Below are 16,923 nucleotides of genomic sequence, written 5' to 3'. Positions count from 1 at the left end.
TATTTTTTTGTTAAATATTTCAATTGACTTATACTTAAGCCAATTATTTTTATTTAGTCTGTATTTCAACTATAGTGTATGAATAAAGTACATTTTGTTTCAAGCCTGACAGTTTGATCAATCAAATTGCATCTGAACTGCAACACTTTAAAATAAGAAAACGTTAGAATCTAGGCTATCTCCTTGGCATGTTTTGAGGGGCTTTGGTCTGGGTCCATAACACTACATAATAATTTCTTTTAACATCCTAGGATACACTTTTTAGGGATAGTCAGCAAGGCTTTATGCAGTGACATTCTGGTCTCAAACTTCATTGAGTTCTCTCAGGAAATGACAAAGATGATTGAGAAGAGTAAAGTGGGTGTAGTCTACATGGACTTTAAAGTATTTAACAAGGTTCCTGGTGATAAATTGGTGACTCTGCAAGTTGCATACTAAATTGGCTCAGCCAAGACAACAGAGGGTAACTGTGGAGAGGTGTTTTTCTAACTGAAGGTCTGTGATCTGTAGTAATTCACAAGCATCAATCCTGTGGAGTTTGCAGATGATACAAGGATTGCTGGCTTTGTTGATAGTGAGGAAGGATCCCCAAGGTTGAAACAGAATATAGATCAGCTGGAATGCTGAGCAGAGAAATGGTAGGTGGCATTTAATCTGGACATGAAGAGGTCCATGTGACCTCCCAAAATGGGAAAGGAAAGTATGCTGTGAATGGCTGGACCATTAGGAGCATTAATATACAGAGGGATCTTGGAGTCCTAGCCCACAACTCTTTGAAACTGACAACACAAATGGATAAGGTGGTAAAGGTAGCATATAACACACTTGCCTTCATTGGTAGGGGCATGGAGTAAAAATGTTAGCATATGTTTTCGAGTCAGAGATGAACAGCACGAAAACAGACCCTTTGGTCCAACTTGTCCATCCTGATCAGATACCCTAATATTAATCTAGATCAACATGCTAGCATTTAGCCCGTGCCCCCTCTAAACTGTTCCTATTTATATAAGGTGCCTTTCAAATGTTGTACCAGCATCCACCACCTCTAGCAGCTAATTTCATACACACACCACCCTTCGAGAGAAAAAGTTGCTACAACGGTTAAGATTTTGATCAGGTCACATTTGAAGTATTGTGCGCAATTCTGGTCAGTGCACTATAGGATGGATGTGGAAGCTTTGGAGAAGGTGCAGAGGAGATTTACTAGGATGCTGCCTGGATTGGATTGTGTTAGCTGCAAAGAGAGGTTGGACAAACTTGGATGTTTTCCCCTCAAACATCAGAGACTGAGGGGCAAACTGATAGAAGTATATAAAATTATGAGAAGCATAGATAGGGTGGATAGTGACAGTCTCTTTCCCAGGGTGAAAATATCAAATACTAGGGGACATAGGTTTAAGGTGATGCGGGAAAAATTTAAAGGAGATACGCGAGGGAAGTTATTTTACATGGAGTTTAGGAGGCCCAAAAATGCACTACAGGGTAGATGAGAGAAGCAGATAGGATCAAAGTTTAAGAGGGTTAGGGTTAAACATTTAGACGACATGAACAGGCAGAAAATAGAGGAATACAGACTATGTGTCAGCAGATGGGATTACTTGAGAATCGCATCATGTTTAACACAGATATGCTGGGCCAAAGGGCCTGCTCCTGTAGTACACTGTTCTGCAGAGAGAAATAGAGTTGACATTCCAGGCCCATGCCTTTCTTCAGAACTGAACAGAAAACAGAAATGTAAGAGATTTTAAACCAGTTAACTGAGAAGACAGGAAGAACAAAGGAGAAGTCTGTGACAGGGTAGAGGCTAAGGGAAATAAAATTTTAAAATATTTCATGATTCAACAACCAAAAATTGGCAACAGTTATAAATATAGTTAATAAACAAAGGTGATGCCCAAATGAGGCACAATTACTATAAAAATCTTCATGTGTTAGGAAGGTATAAAGAAAGTAAAGGCCATCAGCCTATTGAAAAAAAAGGGAATAACTGGGTGTAAGTTATGATCAAAATTGTTGAACCAAACACGGACTCCTATAGGCAGCCATGTGCAGTTCGAAAGAAAAGTCTTGCTTTTTAAGCTTGCACTTGAGTTTAACTGGAACACTGTTGCAGGTCATGGATAGCAAGGTCAAGATGGGAATAAGTTGAAGAATTAAAATAACAAAGAATCAGAACCTCAGGGTCTGATGGAAGTGTTATGCAAAGCGGTCATCCACAGCGCCAGAGACCCGGGTTCAATTCCTGCCTCAGGCGACTGACTGTGTGGAGTTTGCACGTTCTCCCAGTGTCTGCGTGGGTTTCCTCCGGGTGCTCCGGTTTCCTCCCACAGTCCAAAGATGTGCAGGTCAGGTGAATTGGCCATGCTAAATTGCCCGGAGTGTTAGGAAAGGGGTAGATGTAGGGGTATGGGTGGGTTGCGCTTCGGCGGGGCGGTGCGGACTTGTTGGGCCGAAGGGCCTGTTTCCACACTGTAAGTAATCTACTCTCACTGTGCATTTAGTCATGAGGAGCAAATACAATGTATTAACTTGAAATTAGTACAGGTAAATTGCTGTTGCCCTTAAAAAGTACTTTTGAAGCCTTGGACGTGAGATGAAAGGGGACGACAGGGCACTTGTTATACATCTATGCTTGTACAATGAGGAGAAAATAGGGAGGGGGGAATGTTAGGGATGACAAAGGCAAGGACTAGGATTTGCAGGGAGAATGCTGATAGGGGAGGGCAGGAAAAAATGTGTGCTCACTGCAGACATTTTTCTTCTTATTCCTCACCCCCCACTCTTAAGCTTTAAAATGCTTACATTTCTACTACTCTTCAGTTTTAGTAAAAGAGCAACCACCGTTATGTTAACACTTTTCTCTCCACAAATGTTACCCAACCTTTATAGTTTAAGCTATTTTAACACTACAAATTCTGGTTGGATGCCTCTGATCAGTTCATATTTGTCAAAACGCTCAATTACTGTCTCTAATAAGATTTTAATCATTTTTCCCCATAGTTGACATTACATGTAAAGATGTGTAACTTTCATGGTTCGCTAACCTCTTAGCTAGCAGGAGACTGACAATTTTTCAATCAAAAGGTGACAATTTGTGAAAGTATTTCACAAGATCACAATTGGGACATCAACAATTTTTTCAGCAGTTTTACTACCCTTAGTTAGAATCCACGAGTTTGCGGAGATTTTCTTTTTTAAAAAAAAAATCTAATGGTAAAATTCTGGGGACTGTCGCTGAACAAAGAGACCTTAGAGTGCAGGTTCATAGTTCCTTAAAAGTAGAGTCACAAGAAGAGAGAATAGTGAAGAGGGTGTTTGGTATGCTTTCCTTTATTAGTCAAAGCATTGAGTACAGGAGTTGGGAGGTCATTTTGCGGCTGTACAAGACATTACTTAGACCACTGTTGGAATACTGCAAGCAATTCTGGTCTCCTTCCTATCGGAAGGATGTTGTGAAACTTGAAAAGGTTCAGAAAAGATTTATAAGGATGCTGCCAGAGTCGGAGGATTTGAGCTATAGAGAGAGGTTAAATAGGCTAGAGCTATTTCCCCGGGAGCATCGAAGGCTGAGGGGTGACCTCACAGAGGTTTATAAAATCATAAGGGGCATGGATAGGGTAAATAGACAAGGTCTTTTCCATGGGGTGGGGGAGTTCAGAACTAGAGGGCATAAGTTTAGGGTGAGAGGGGAAAGATGTAAGAGAGACCTAAGGACAACTTTTTCACACAGAAGGCGTTGCATGTGTGGAATGGGCTGCCAGAGGAAGTGGTGGAGGCTTACACAATTGCAACAGTTAAAAAGACAGTTGGATGTATATATGAATAGGAAGGGTTTGGAGGGATGTGTGCTGGATGCTGGCAGGTGGGACTAGACTTGGTTGGGATATCTGGTTGGCATGGATGAGTTGGACCAAAGGGCCTGTCTCAGTGCTGTATATCCCTATGACTAACTCTATAACTCACACCAACCTGGATTCTCGCCACTTTCACCCTTTTATTTAGAAAATATTTTTCATACATCTCGAACATTATTCACATCCTTTACCATGAAGACGGACTTAAGTGAAACTCAGTTCAGCAATACAGTTCTTTCCTGTTGCAGTAATACTGCCAGTGTTCCATAAAATTAGAACCTCTCATTCCTAAATAAGAGCTCCTAGTAAGCAGGTAATCTTCAATCTCACTTACAATACAAAGTGGGTTCACTAGATTGACCTCAGTTTTGAATATCAGGGAGCTTTATGATAAAAGTACCAAATTTTTAAATATAAAAATGTATGTCACAAGGGAACAGAATGCATTGGAAATGTTGCTTGAATACAGCAATAGTATTTTCAGGCTGAAAACATAACACTACATAGGAGCATTAATCCAGGGAATTTCAATCATTGCCAAATAGTTTACCTCAATCATAACTGAACAATGGAATAGCATTTTAGCTTACAAGTTAAAACAAAATCCAGAGTGGAAACTACACAAAATACCACTCAATTAAACTACATTCAATAAAAAAAGTTAGCACATGAATTAAGTTGATATTATATCTCATGTGGAGAGTAAGCTGGTGGCTCCATTAAAAAATGATTTGCTTTTACGTAGTGCTTTATGAGCAATGACCTTTTTCTGAGGTCTACACAGTCATACTGCAACAAACATGACAGTCAATTTTAACATAACAAACTCCCACTGTGATGATCAGATCAGATCATTGATTTTAATTACATGAATTGTGGAATCAATATTGGCCAGAACCCCCAAGGCTAACAACTCACATGCTCAAAATGATACCAGGCAAACTTTGCAACTACCGGAACAGATGACAAGATCTTAGTTTAACATCTCACCACAAAGACAGAACACATCCAACTGTGCAGCACATCCTTGACACTACACTAGAATGTCAACCTTTCTGGACTCAAATCCTTGAGAAGGACTTGAAACTAGAAACTTGCCATACAGGAGTTAGAAAGCTTATTAACGGAGTCACAGCTGACACTCCATGACAGAAGTGCACACTTTAGTTAGTTTCCAAAGACAGTCTATTTTACAGCAGTATCAACTAGCATGTTCTCAATCACAGCATATTCTGAGTCCCGCAAACAGAAATAACTTATGATTCTACCTTAAATTTGACAATATGTAAATTGAAAAAATGAGATTACTATTATGGGAAACTAAATGCATCTAATCTTGGACCATACTCAGTAGGATTGAACAAAATAGCTTCAAAGATTTTAATTTTGACTGCGTTATTGTTACTTATCTCTTTGTCCCTCAATACTGCTCCAGAGGGGACAGTCCAACCCTCTTATGAGCAGCATTTGGCAGCACTCAATCAATCTAGTTTTTATAAATCCAGGATACTGAATTTAGCATTTACAGATTAACAGAAAACAGGATAGCAATTTGACCAAATCTCAACATTTACTGTAGTGATGCTTAAATGTTTATTTTAATCTAATTTGTCAAAGTTACTATTATTGATGGAAATACAATCACCAGATTTCTAAAATGGCATGCTAGAAACTTAAATCGAATGCTAAAATTAGGTCACGATCTTTAGTAATATTACTTCATGAAGATAACTTTAAGAAAAACTGATCTTTAGTTCTCAAAATAATCATAGTCTATATATTCATGTAGGTGTTCAGTACTGCTCTTTGAAATTCCTACTCAAAAGGGGCTTAGTCTATTCTTTGGCTATTCTGCCTAGAGTCATTTTAGATACAAAGACAGGATGATGGAAAGCTAGACTCCTCCACTTTCCTTTAAAATGACACTATATTCCTCCCCAGCCTAATTATGATTTACAATATATGGTGGAATAAAGCCACCAGCACATCCTTAGAGTTCTACAGTTACAACATTTATGACAACATTTGGATAAGTATATGATAGGAAAGGTTTGGAGGGGTATGGGCTAAACGCCTGCAAGTAAGATTAGTTTAGTTTGGAAGCATGGTTGGCATGGACTGGTTGCACTGAAGGGTCTGTTTCCATGCGGTCAGACTCTCTGGCTCTCTCAGTTAAGGGTTAGCTGTATGTAATAGATTTTGTATATACAGTTCCAGATCAAAAAAAGCAATAAGACCATGCATAGAAATCAATATTTAAAATCCATTCTAAGTCATTTCCTGAAGAATTGTTCTTAATGAATCTTGATAGTTACATGAAATTCCACTGGACAGCTTTATTTCTAATGGCAGTTGCTAAACTCTGAAAAGGAAGTGGAGGTGGGAGTTATCTCCAATTACCATCTGGATGTGAATTATTGGTTTCTTAAAAAAAACCCTCTGTGCTTTTTGCTGGACAAGGAGATAGCTCTGAACATTATGGTACCATTCTCTCCTCACACTAAAATGAGGGGATGAGTGGAAGACAGGTGCTCATACGCAAATTCTGTTGAAGAATATGGCATTAAAAAAAACTGGTTATTAGAAGTTCATATTCTACAACACCAAAAGTTAAATCATTTAAAGTATACCTAAATTTATTCAAAACAGCAAAATTCGCTAAAGCAAGGATACAATACCTAGAAAATCAAAGGTGATTGAATTACTCACCACTTGACCAGTATGAGGGTTCTTGTGTGCGTATGGGGGACCCCGGATATGGTTCCACATCTGGCCAGAGGTCATAGCAAGTACAAAACACTGAGCGAACATGTAACAGAAAATTAATAGACCATGCTTTGACAAATCGCAACATCAGTTAGACAGACTTGCTCCTGCATGGTTGAAACATATATTACCCAGAAAATACTAAATTTGTCTCCTTTACTGTTGGCTTCAACACATGAATTCATAGCCTCCTTTAGCAAAGAAACTACAGCCATCGTCTAAGGTGCCTCAGTCTTCCTCCCTACTTGTTCATCAGGTCAAAATTTCAAGGTTTCCATTCTTCCTAGACCAGATCTAATTTCTTTGCTAGTTTCTCTCTCTCTCTTCTCATTCCATCTCCAAGTTGACATAGTGTCAATGGTTCACTTCCACAAGTCCCATCATTATCTTCCTTTCAAATCTGGAATCACCACCCCAATATCAAATCTACCCAAGACATGTTTAACAGCAGACATCCTTGGTAATTAATGACATTTTTAATGACTGCCAAATTTTATATTAAACTGCAGGTTTCTTCTCCAAGTGTGACCCTTAAAGTACAACTCAAAAACAAAATCTCAACACTCCAAATCTCACTACTTCGAATACTATTGATTTACAATGAATTATTTTTAATAAATAATTTTCAGAGATATGATAATTCTAAAGGGAGTGCACAAAAAAAGGAAAAAACTTTGGAATAATTAATTGCATTTTCACTTACCAAAGCAACAAACGCCCAGCCATTTTTGTTATATAGGAAGTCAAGGTTATTCCGCCTAAGATACACAAGTCCACCAATTATAGCAAGTAAAAATCCCAGCATCAAGGGACCAGCGTAGTTTGGAGGCCTAATCACCCTGATCTGGTTTTTCAAAACAAAAAGAAAAGCAAGTCACTAAAACTTTGGCATGACAACTTGATATTTTAGTTATATGCAGATAATATTGCTTTGTACGACACTTATGTAAAATTATACCTTTATTTTTAACTGAATAAAAACAAAGTCCAATGAGCTATTCAGTGCAACATTATTCACTTTATCTGCCATACATAATGTCAAATTAAATCTGTCATGCTGACATGGTTAAAACATCTATTTTGACAGCAGAGAAGTCCTAGTATCCTAGCCAATTTCTTCCTCAAACAACATCACAAAAACAGATCTATGGAACCTTCCTCAGCATGCATTTGCTACAGTGTTTGCCCACATATGTGGCTGCTCTTTTTAAAAAAATATTCACTGGCTGCAAAATGCTGAGATATTATTCAAATATAAAAGTCACATATGAATGTACACAGTCTAGTGCTCAAAGAAATAAAGAGAATACTCACTGGAGTTTCTTTCCCTTTATCTCCTTAGTATAACAATGCTGCTAGTTGCTTCTCCAATCTCTTTTCTTAAAGTCTCTGCATTAGGCTAGACCAGCTCCTCCAATCATGGGCTCCCTCTCTCCCACCCTTGACTGCCCATCCCATCAGAATTGTTCCTTGAAGGAGCAGCAAAATCAGGAGAGAGGCAGCCTGTTGAATTAGACAGAAGCTACGATTGGAGGAGTAGTTATGTCTCACCCATGCTGATTTTTCATCCAAACACAGCTTTTCAATAAAGTTACCAAATCACTGACTGCACAGTTATAATTTTTTAAACCTTGGTCAGAACAGGTGAAACGACAGATTCAAGACAAAGAAAAGTCAGATACTTGTAAAAGGATGGAAATGTCTCATTCTTGCAATTGCTTCGTGTTTTAGATGGCTGGGATCTAGAAGCAGTCTTAGAATTCGGAGTCAACCATTGAGTTTGGAGTTGGGAAGGAATATCTTCACTCAAAAGGGTGAATTTTTGGAATTCTTACTGACAAAGTTGTGGAGGCTCAATCATTGAGTTTATTAAAAAAAAAGAGTGAGCTGAAATAATTTTAAAAGTTCCAAGTGCATTTAAAATAAACCATTTTTTGATTTATGATAGTTCTAAAGTTACTGTCTCAGTTTCAGTTTTAAACATTAGAATTCAAAGCTTGTACTATTTATAATTTCTATTATATTCTATTTCAACAAATAAAGAAAAATTCTCAGTGGAAGTTCTTAAAAGAACAAAGGGTTTATTTCGGTCATCAGACTCAATATTAACTCTGTTTCTCTCTCTTTAGCACTGTTTGCTTCAGATTTTCAACATCCACAGAATTTTGTCTTTATTCGAAGGTTGTTTTCTCTATTTGTCCCTTTGCCAAACCCATTTGAGACTTTTCTGGTTTTTGTCTGATTTTTCTGCATATAATGAAATTTTAAATTTTAATGTAATCCTACAACATATTTATCAAATATGATAACACCACTTCTTAAGAAATCAATATTCACCATAAAAGGTGCCTGTATATTTTCCTTCCCAATAAAGCAATGCAGGAGCTTCCTTTAGTTGAAGATGACCTATTTTCTGAAAAAGACTTCACCAAAAACAACCATACTTTTGAAACATCATTCAGGCCACAGATATAATTGTTTAATTTCTGTTGTTTACCTTCTACATCCGCTACCCCTTTGACCAAAAACAATTCTCTCAAAAAGTAGAAGCCTACTTTTTGCACTACTGAAGGCTCCACCTCCAAGGGTAGATGCTGTCTGACGAGAGTCAGCTTTGGACCCCTCTCAGTATTTGCTATCTGCTTTCTTATTTTCCACTCCGCTGGCCTTCTTAGCCACCATCCTAATTACACAACCAATACTTAACACTCGTCACTAGCAGTTCTTAAACACTCACATTTATCACATTCATCATTTACTAGATGACACTTCCCAATATGGACAATTAAGCTGTAGATCCATCATGTGGGTTTATTCGTTCCTAGCCTTTGACTCACCATACTGGTCCTCAGGACCTTCATCACAAACACAGATGCACTTGAGGTCTCAGATGTCTCATTTACTTTTATCAGCTGATGCCCAGGGATTTTGCAATTAATTTGGATTCATTGTTAAGAAGAAGCCTTAAACATTTTATTGCCAATTTGCCAAGTACCACCTTCTGATAGAAACAATAAAGAGGAGCAGGAGCAAGCCATTTTGTCTTTCAAGCCTGCCCTGCTATTTGGTATGATCATGGCTTATCATCTAACTTAGTACCTTGTTCTGCTTCTGCCAATATCTTTTGATCCCTTTAGCTCCAAGGATTATAACTTCTTGAAAATCAATGTTTTTAATCTTTAAATTTTATGGCAGAAAGACCAAAATCACCAGATCTACAAAATATAGAATTAAAATATTTCTATCTTGGTCACATACCATGAGATCCAAAGCAACTACTTTGTTAAAGTCACAGGCCAATGTGAAGCTTATAAATAGAATGTGGTGAATTTCTGCAATGCCACTTCTTAAACAAAACCCAGATTTAATTTGCCTTTCTGATCTCTACAAATATTAAAATATACTCCAACCACCAAACCTTCATCTTTCATCATGATTTTTATCATTCACTTATCATTTGATGAAAAGGGTAACTCTTTATGCAGCTTCAGATCCTTTTTCTGCTCCAATTCTTAACACCTGATACCACTAATGCTGTCCAATGCCAATGGGATTTTTAAGAATGGTACAGCTTCCCACCCTACCATCCAAAGTCAGCAGGAAGTGTGCTCCCACCAAAGCCGCACAGCCACTTAAGGCTAAAAGGAGCTGTAATTGCTTCAAAATGGAATTTTATCCCTTCCCTTGGGAGGAAGTCCACTCTTCAAGAGCTGCTGACCAGTCAGACTGACCACAGATCTTTAGTCCCAGGACATAGAATATGGGGGTGCTCACAAGATCTTTAAAGGGAGTAGAAACCTCAGAGGGGGCAGAATTTGATTGAGGGTGTGGGGTAGGGGTGTTGAAATGAGATCATTGATGGAGTGCACTTCCCCACAAAATGGTAGTGAACAATGTAACTTCTGCTGAACTCCACTATCCAGCCTGAAAACAGATGCCAGACAGAAACCGCCATTCATTCAGGAGGTCACGACCAGGCCATTCACCCTTCACACTACCTGCAAACCAGTTGGTAGGGACCATAATATTTTGTCACCAGCTTTTATTGGGGATATATAATCATGTCCCGACTAGATGAACTCCAGATCCATTGGCTTTCCAAAATTAATTGCCTTATCATTTGCCATCAAGTACTGTAACTGGTGCCCTTTTCATAGAAGTATGCTCAATTGTAAGAAGTATCATCCTAGAGACTTCCTACAGCTATTTTATATGACTCAAAAATATTACTATCGTGACTTCCAATATATCGTCAACCAAGATTAAAACAAGCAGCCCTTTTATATTCTTAAACATGTGCTATCTAATGTAGCATCATGTTAATCTAACTCCTCCATATGCTGAAATATGAGCAATGCCCAGTACCACACAATTAAAAAGGAATCTACAATTAACATACATCATAAGACTAATATGTGAGCAAGCTTGAGTTATTATTTCATCCTTTTCAACATTTGTTGTTTCAAGCACCTCGCCTTTCTACTTTGCAGTTTACTGAATAATAATACGATTAACAGTTGAAGCAACTATTAACTGATCTTTGGGCATTCTTGGAATTCATTTGCCAATTTTAACTGTTCCAAATCTCTCTCATTTTAAACGAACAGCAGAACTTGCTAACAATATTTTCATCCTTATTTATCTGTCTTTAGTCCTTCCACTTTAGTGACATCAGAACTCTAGATTTCAAAAAGCTGATCCAAAATGTTAATCCTTTCAGAGAAACCAACACAAGTTAAGAACGCACACTTTGCAGCAAGGCATACAGTGTGGCGTCAAGGAGCCCTAGCATAATAAAAGCTAAATAAAACTCTGTTTGGTGTCATGCATGGCAATACAAAAGATGGTTGTGGGGGCAATCATTCTAGTTCCAGGACTATACTGCAAGAATTGCTCAGAGTAATGCCCTTGGACTATCTTCAGCTGCTTTATTAATGACCTTTCCTCCAACACAAGGTCTCAAAGTGTAAATTTTGCTGATGATTGCACTGTTCAATATCATTCACAAAAACTTCAAATACTTACGATACCAGAATCCAACGCAGCAAGTCCTGGACAACATTCTGGTGGTGATAGGTATCATTCCTCTGATAAATGTCAACCAATGATTAAATTCAACAAGCCACAATCAAATAAGCCCCACTAGATATTCCACAGTATTATCATTGCTGAATCTCAAACCAACAAGCTTGACTGATTAGTCATCCAAATATTGTGTGGCTACAAAGAGAGTGTGTTTAGGAATTCTGCAGTGACTGGCTCACCTCCTGACTTCCCAAAGCAGGTCTACCCTGTATTACATACAAGTCAAGAAATGTTTACTAACGTTGGTGAGGTGCAGCTCCAATAACACTCAAAAATCCCACCACCACTCTGGATAAAGTAGTTTGGCCAGCACCCCATCCACCATTTAAACACTCAGTTTCTCTACCACTGCCATTAAGGGAGGATTGCATACCATGTCTAACTTAGTTTGCACAACTCAAATGTTCCTTCAACAGCTACTTTCAAGCACAAACTCTACTACCTAGAAAAGTATGAGCAGCAAATGCATAGGAACAATAATATTAGCAAATTACCCATCAAGCCACACAGCATCCTGACTTGGAATTCATTCCTTCACCATCATGGGAAAGGATCCTGGTGGTGGATCCACACCTTGTGAAGTGCAGTTTTACTACCACTTTCCCAAGGGCAATAAATGCTGTTCTTGCCAATGATACATGTGTCTACGAATGAGCAACAATAAAAAGACACGAGAAATACTGGGTGCCATTTATATACTCCACTGATGCAAATGTGACTAATGAAGCAGGGACTTAAATTAAACTTAAATTCACTGTACTTCAACAGATTGTGCAATCTGTGGAAAGACCAAACATTTCAGATATGCATCAATGCTTTACCATACCTCAGAAGAATCTAACATATTTTGCTTCTCGCAAGTTTCATGGAAGAACAGAAAGTCCTGCATTACTATCCAAGTGATCGGAATCTCTCAAAATATTTCACTTTTGAATTTACAACTTCGAGGCACAAAACCATTGGCTTTGCGTACACTTAGTGCCACCACTGATCTCATAGTTCAGATTCTAAAAACAGAATAGCCATATCCTGGCAGCTGCTGCCCACCATTTCTCTTGCATAACCATCACAAAGATTTCAAACAGAATTTCTTTGTTAGTTTCCAACTTCTAGGCAGCCGTACTATATATATTGATACTGCAATATTCTGCAAAAAAAGTTGTTGGTGAACAACAGAACAGCAGTTAAGTGCTTATGAAAGTGTAGAAAAATTATCTGCAGAATTACAGAATACAAGTATGCAAACCCTAGTCTAAGAACCACCATTTACAAATTAGTTAGCGGGGTTAACAGATCTCAAGAGTGGTCACGTCCTTTTGTTAAGCATCCCAGGGCCAAGGAGGAGTCCTATACTCAACAGGGTCAATGGCAGAACCAATGAAATGCCCATCATGGTTACGAAAAACGTAGAACCTTGAGGGACAACGCCTTATCATTGGAGGATATTTTGAGAAGAGGACTTTACATTTCTTTTAAACACACAAGGAAAGAAAGGAAACCAGCTCATGCACTTTTTCTCTTGTAAATTGCTGTGCTCATTGAAATTAAAAACAAGGCTGTTCAAACCGACTGGAGAGGGAAGCTCATGAAAGTAGAATAGAGTGAGCCAAGTACCTGAGCTTAGGCAAATCACTTATTTATAGGGACATAACTGAATTCACAGTTTACATAATTGCCTGTCTACAATTGATAGAGAATTTAACATGCTAAATTCACATACACAGCAACTTACATTGATCTCCGTCCTATCAGCAATCCATCGTGCAATCTGCTCAGCTGCAAATCCCCGAACTTGAAGCTCATAAGTGTCTGCTCGCTTCGGTTTTCCTTTAGCGGGAAAATGCATGAATGTTGGAGCGGAATTCATATTGAGCTGTTAAAAGGATCAAATGTTTAAAAAAGTATTATATTTCTTTAATTTCCCTCTTCGCTAGGTTTCTCCCTATTGTATTGATTTAATATTAACTTCTGTAGGTGCCAGCAGTCCTCCAGATTTTTAAAATCCATGTAGCTATTATCAACAAATGCCAGAATGTTATTTGCATAGAATGGGACAGCACAGACAAAGGCCATTCAGCCCAAATGGTCTATGCTGCTACCGATGACCCACGAGTATTCCATTCACTTACGATAGCAATCTCAATCATAGTTTAGTAAGTAATTTGATTATAAATCAGGAATGTGATTAGTCAGTTTTCCTGTCACCAGTCTGTGAACTCCTCAGATGCTGCCTGACCTGCTGTGCTTTTCCAGCACCACACTGATCTAAATACCAGGCTGTGAACACCCACACTCTTGGACTTTAGTTCACTGACTTAGATAGAGAGGAAATGTGTTCACAGCTCACCGTGTTATGATCCCAGATGAAGTTATTAATAAACAAATCAGACCCCAGAATGAAACTCATTTTGACAGTTCATGTCTTTCACTGAAACATACGCTGTCAGCTGACACTAAAGACACCACAGTAGAAGAGACAAGTGTCAAACAAACCTTTTTAAAAGCAATTAAATGCTAGCAAACAAAAATTAGAAGACTTGACTGGAAGTTTTTTTTTTACATGGAAAAAAAAGTGTCAAGCAAAATAGTATTTTGCTATTTTAAATGGGCATTTTTAAAAATTGTACATATATATTTTTTCCATTTATCCATGGGACCTGGGTGTTATTGGCTGGTCAGCATTTCTTGCTCATCCAGAGTTGCCCATGAGAAAGTGGTGGCGAACTTCCTTCTTGAACCTCAAGTCCATGTGCAGTAGGTTAGTCCTCTGCCATTAGGGAAGAAATCCCAGCATTTCGACCTAGTGACAAAGTCAGGCGTGGAGGGGTACTTGCAGGTGGTGGCATTCCCATGTATCTGCAGCCTTTGTCCTTCTTGGTGTAAGTGGTCATAGGTATGGAAGGCCATGATAAATTTCTGCAGCGCAATTTGTAGATAATACACACTGCTAAGCATCTTTGGAGGAAGTGGATGTGGTGCAATTTAAGCAGGCTATTTTATCCTGGAATATCAAACTTGAGTGGTTTTGGAGCTGCACCCATCCAGTCTCCAGTATTCCATCACACTTCCGACCTGTGCCTTGCAGACGAAAAAGCTTTGGGGAGTCAGATGGTGAGTCATTCACCAGTGTTCCTAGCCTCTTACCTGCTCTTGTAGCGAGTCCAGTTGACTTTCTGGTCAATGATAATCCCAACAGTGTTGATAGTGGGAAATGCAGTGACGGTAACACCACTGAATATCAAGAGGTGGTGATTAGATTGTCTTATTGGAGATGGTCATCGCCTGGCATGTGTGATTCAAATGTTACTTGCCACTTGCCTGGTGCGAATGTTACAAGCCCCATTCCTAATGATGGGCTTATGCCTGAAACTTCGCCTCTCCTGCTCATCAGATGCTGCCTGACCGGCTGTGCTTTTCAAGCACCACACTTTTCCACTCTGATCTCCAGCATCTGCAGTCCTCACTATCTCCTCCTTGGGCTGGTCAGTCCAAGGCTGGATATTGTTCAGATCTTCTTGTATTTGAAGATGGACTGCTTCAGTACCTGGAAGTTGTGAATGGGGCTGAAAATTATGGAATCATACACACATCTGATCTTATGATGAAAGAAAGGTCATTGATGATGCAGCTGAAGACATTTGGGCCTAGGACACTACCTTGAGGAACTCCTGTAAAGGTGTCCTAGAGCTGAGGTGATGGACAATCAATCACAATAACTTTGCTGTCTGCCAGGTTTGACTCCTACTAGTGGAGAGTTTGTGCCATTACCCAAAGATTCCAATTTTGCTAGGGCTCGTTGATGACACACTTATCAAATGTGGGCTTAATGTCATGAGATGTAGTGTTCACTTCACTTTTGGAATTCAGTTCTATTGTCCATGTATGAACCAAGGCTGCAATGAGGACAGGAGTTGAGTGGCCCTGGCAGACCTCAAATTGGATGTCACTAAGCAGGGTATTACTGTGACTTGATAGCAATATTGATGACACCTTTCATCACTTTACTGATAAAAAAAGAAAAAAAAGAGTAGACTGATGGGGTGGTAATTGGCTGCATTCAAATCGTCCATACGTCTATGTTCAAGATACACCTGGATCATTTCTCCCATTGTCGGGTGGATGCCAGTGTTATAACTGTACTGGAAAAGCTTGGCTAGGGTGTAGTTAAGTTCTGGAGCATAAGCCTTCAGTACATCTGTTGGAAAGTTATCAGGGCTCATAGCCTCTGCAATATCCAGTGTCTCCAACTGTTTCTTGATATCATGCAAATCAAAACAGGCTGAAGACTGGTATCTATAATGTTGGGGACCACTGGAGGCGGTGGAGATGGATCATCCACTCAGCACTTTAGGCTGAAGGTTGTTGCAAATACTTTGCACTGGGCTCTTTCATCATGGAGGATGGGGATATTTGTGGAGCCTCCCCCTCCCGTGAGTTGTTCAATTGTCCACATCATTCTCAGCTGGATTGGACAGGACTGCAGAGCTTAGATCTGATAATTTGGTCATTGAAGTGCTTAGCCATGTCGATGACTTACAGCTAATGCTGTTTGGCATGCATGTAGTCTTGTTTAAGAACTTCATTGCATCGACATCTCATCTTCAGCTCTACCTGATGCTGCTCATGGCATGCATCCTGCACTCTCCATTGAGCCAGGGTTCATCCCCTGACCTGATGGCAATGGTTAAGTGAGGATATGCTGAACCATGAGGTTGAAGATTGTGCTGGAGTACAACTCTATCAACGGCCCACAACACCTCATGGATGCCCAGTCTTGAGTCACCAGATCTGTTTGCTGTCTGTCCATTTAGTACATGATAGTGCCACACAACATGATCAAAGCTATTTGCAATTTGAAGGTGGAACTGTGTCTCCACAAGGACTATGCGGTGGTCACTCTTACCAATGCTATCAGGGACAGATATATCTGTAGCCAGCAGATTGGTGAGGATAATATCAAGTACGTTTCTCCCTCTTGTTGGTTCCATCTCCACCTGCACAGCTTAGCAAATATGCCTTTTAGGACCCAATCAACATAGTCAGTCGTGCTGCTGCTGAGCCCCTCTTAGCAGTCGACGTTGAAATCCCCCAACCAGAATACATTTGCAACCCTCAGTGCTTCCTCCAAGTACTGTACTCCAAGTACAGAGGAGTACTAATTCATCAGCTGAGGGAGGATGGTACATGGTAATCAGCAGGAGGTTTCCCTGCCCAAGTT

At 39.3% G+C, this 16,923-nt stretch overlaps 1 protein-coding gene across 1 annotated transcript in view; it reads right to left on the bottom strand.

The window, feature by feature from the left end:
- The window catches only part of LOC140495999 (dolichyl-diphosphooligosaccharide--protein glycosyltransferase subunit MAGT1-like), a 49,271-nt gene that overhangs the window by 19,825 nt on the left and 12,523 nt on the right, over positions 1-16,923 (bottom strand). Inside the window, exons 4-6 of the mRNA XM_072595409.1 lie at positions 13,438-13,578; positions 7,324-7,464; positions 6,564-6,653 (exon numbers count right to left, since the gene is read on the bottom strand). Of these exons, the coding sequence (XP_072451510.1) occupies positions 6,564-6,653; positions 7,324-7,464; positions 13,438-13,578 (372 nt within the window). The remainder of the gene's footprint in view (positions 1-6,563; positions 6,654-7,323; positions 7,465-13,437; positions 13,579-16,923) is intronic.

Source organism: Chiloscyllium punctatum, chromosome 25 (assembly GCF_047496795.1).
Source record: "Chiloscyllium punctatum isolate Juve2018m chromosome 25, sChiPun1.3, whole genome shotgun sequence".
Taxonomy (NCBI): Eukaryota; Metazoa; Chordata; class Chondrichthyes; order Orectolobiformes; family Hemiscylliidae; genus Chiloscyllium; species Chiloscyllium punctatum.
The sequence above is the reverse complement of the archived record's forward strand: the minus strand, read 5'-3'. Positions and strand labels throughout refer to the sequence as shown.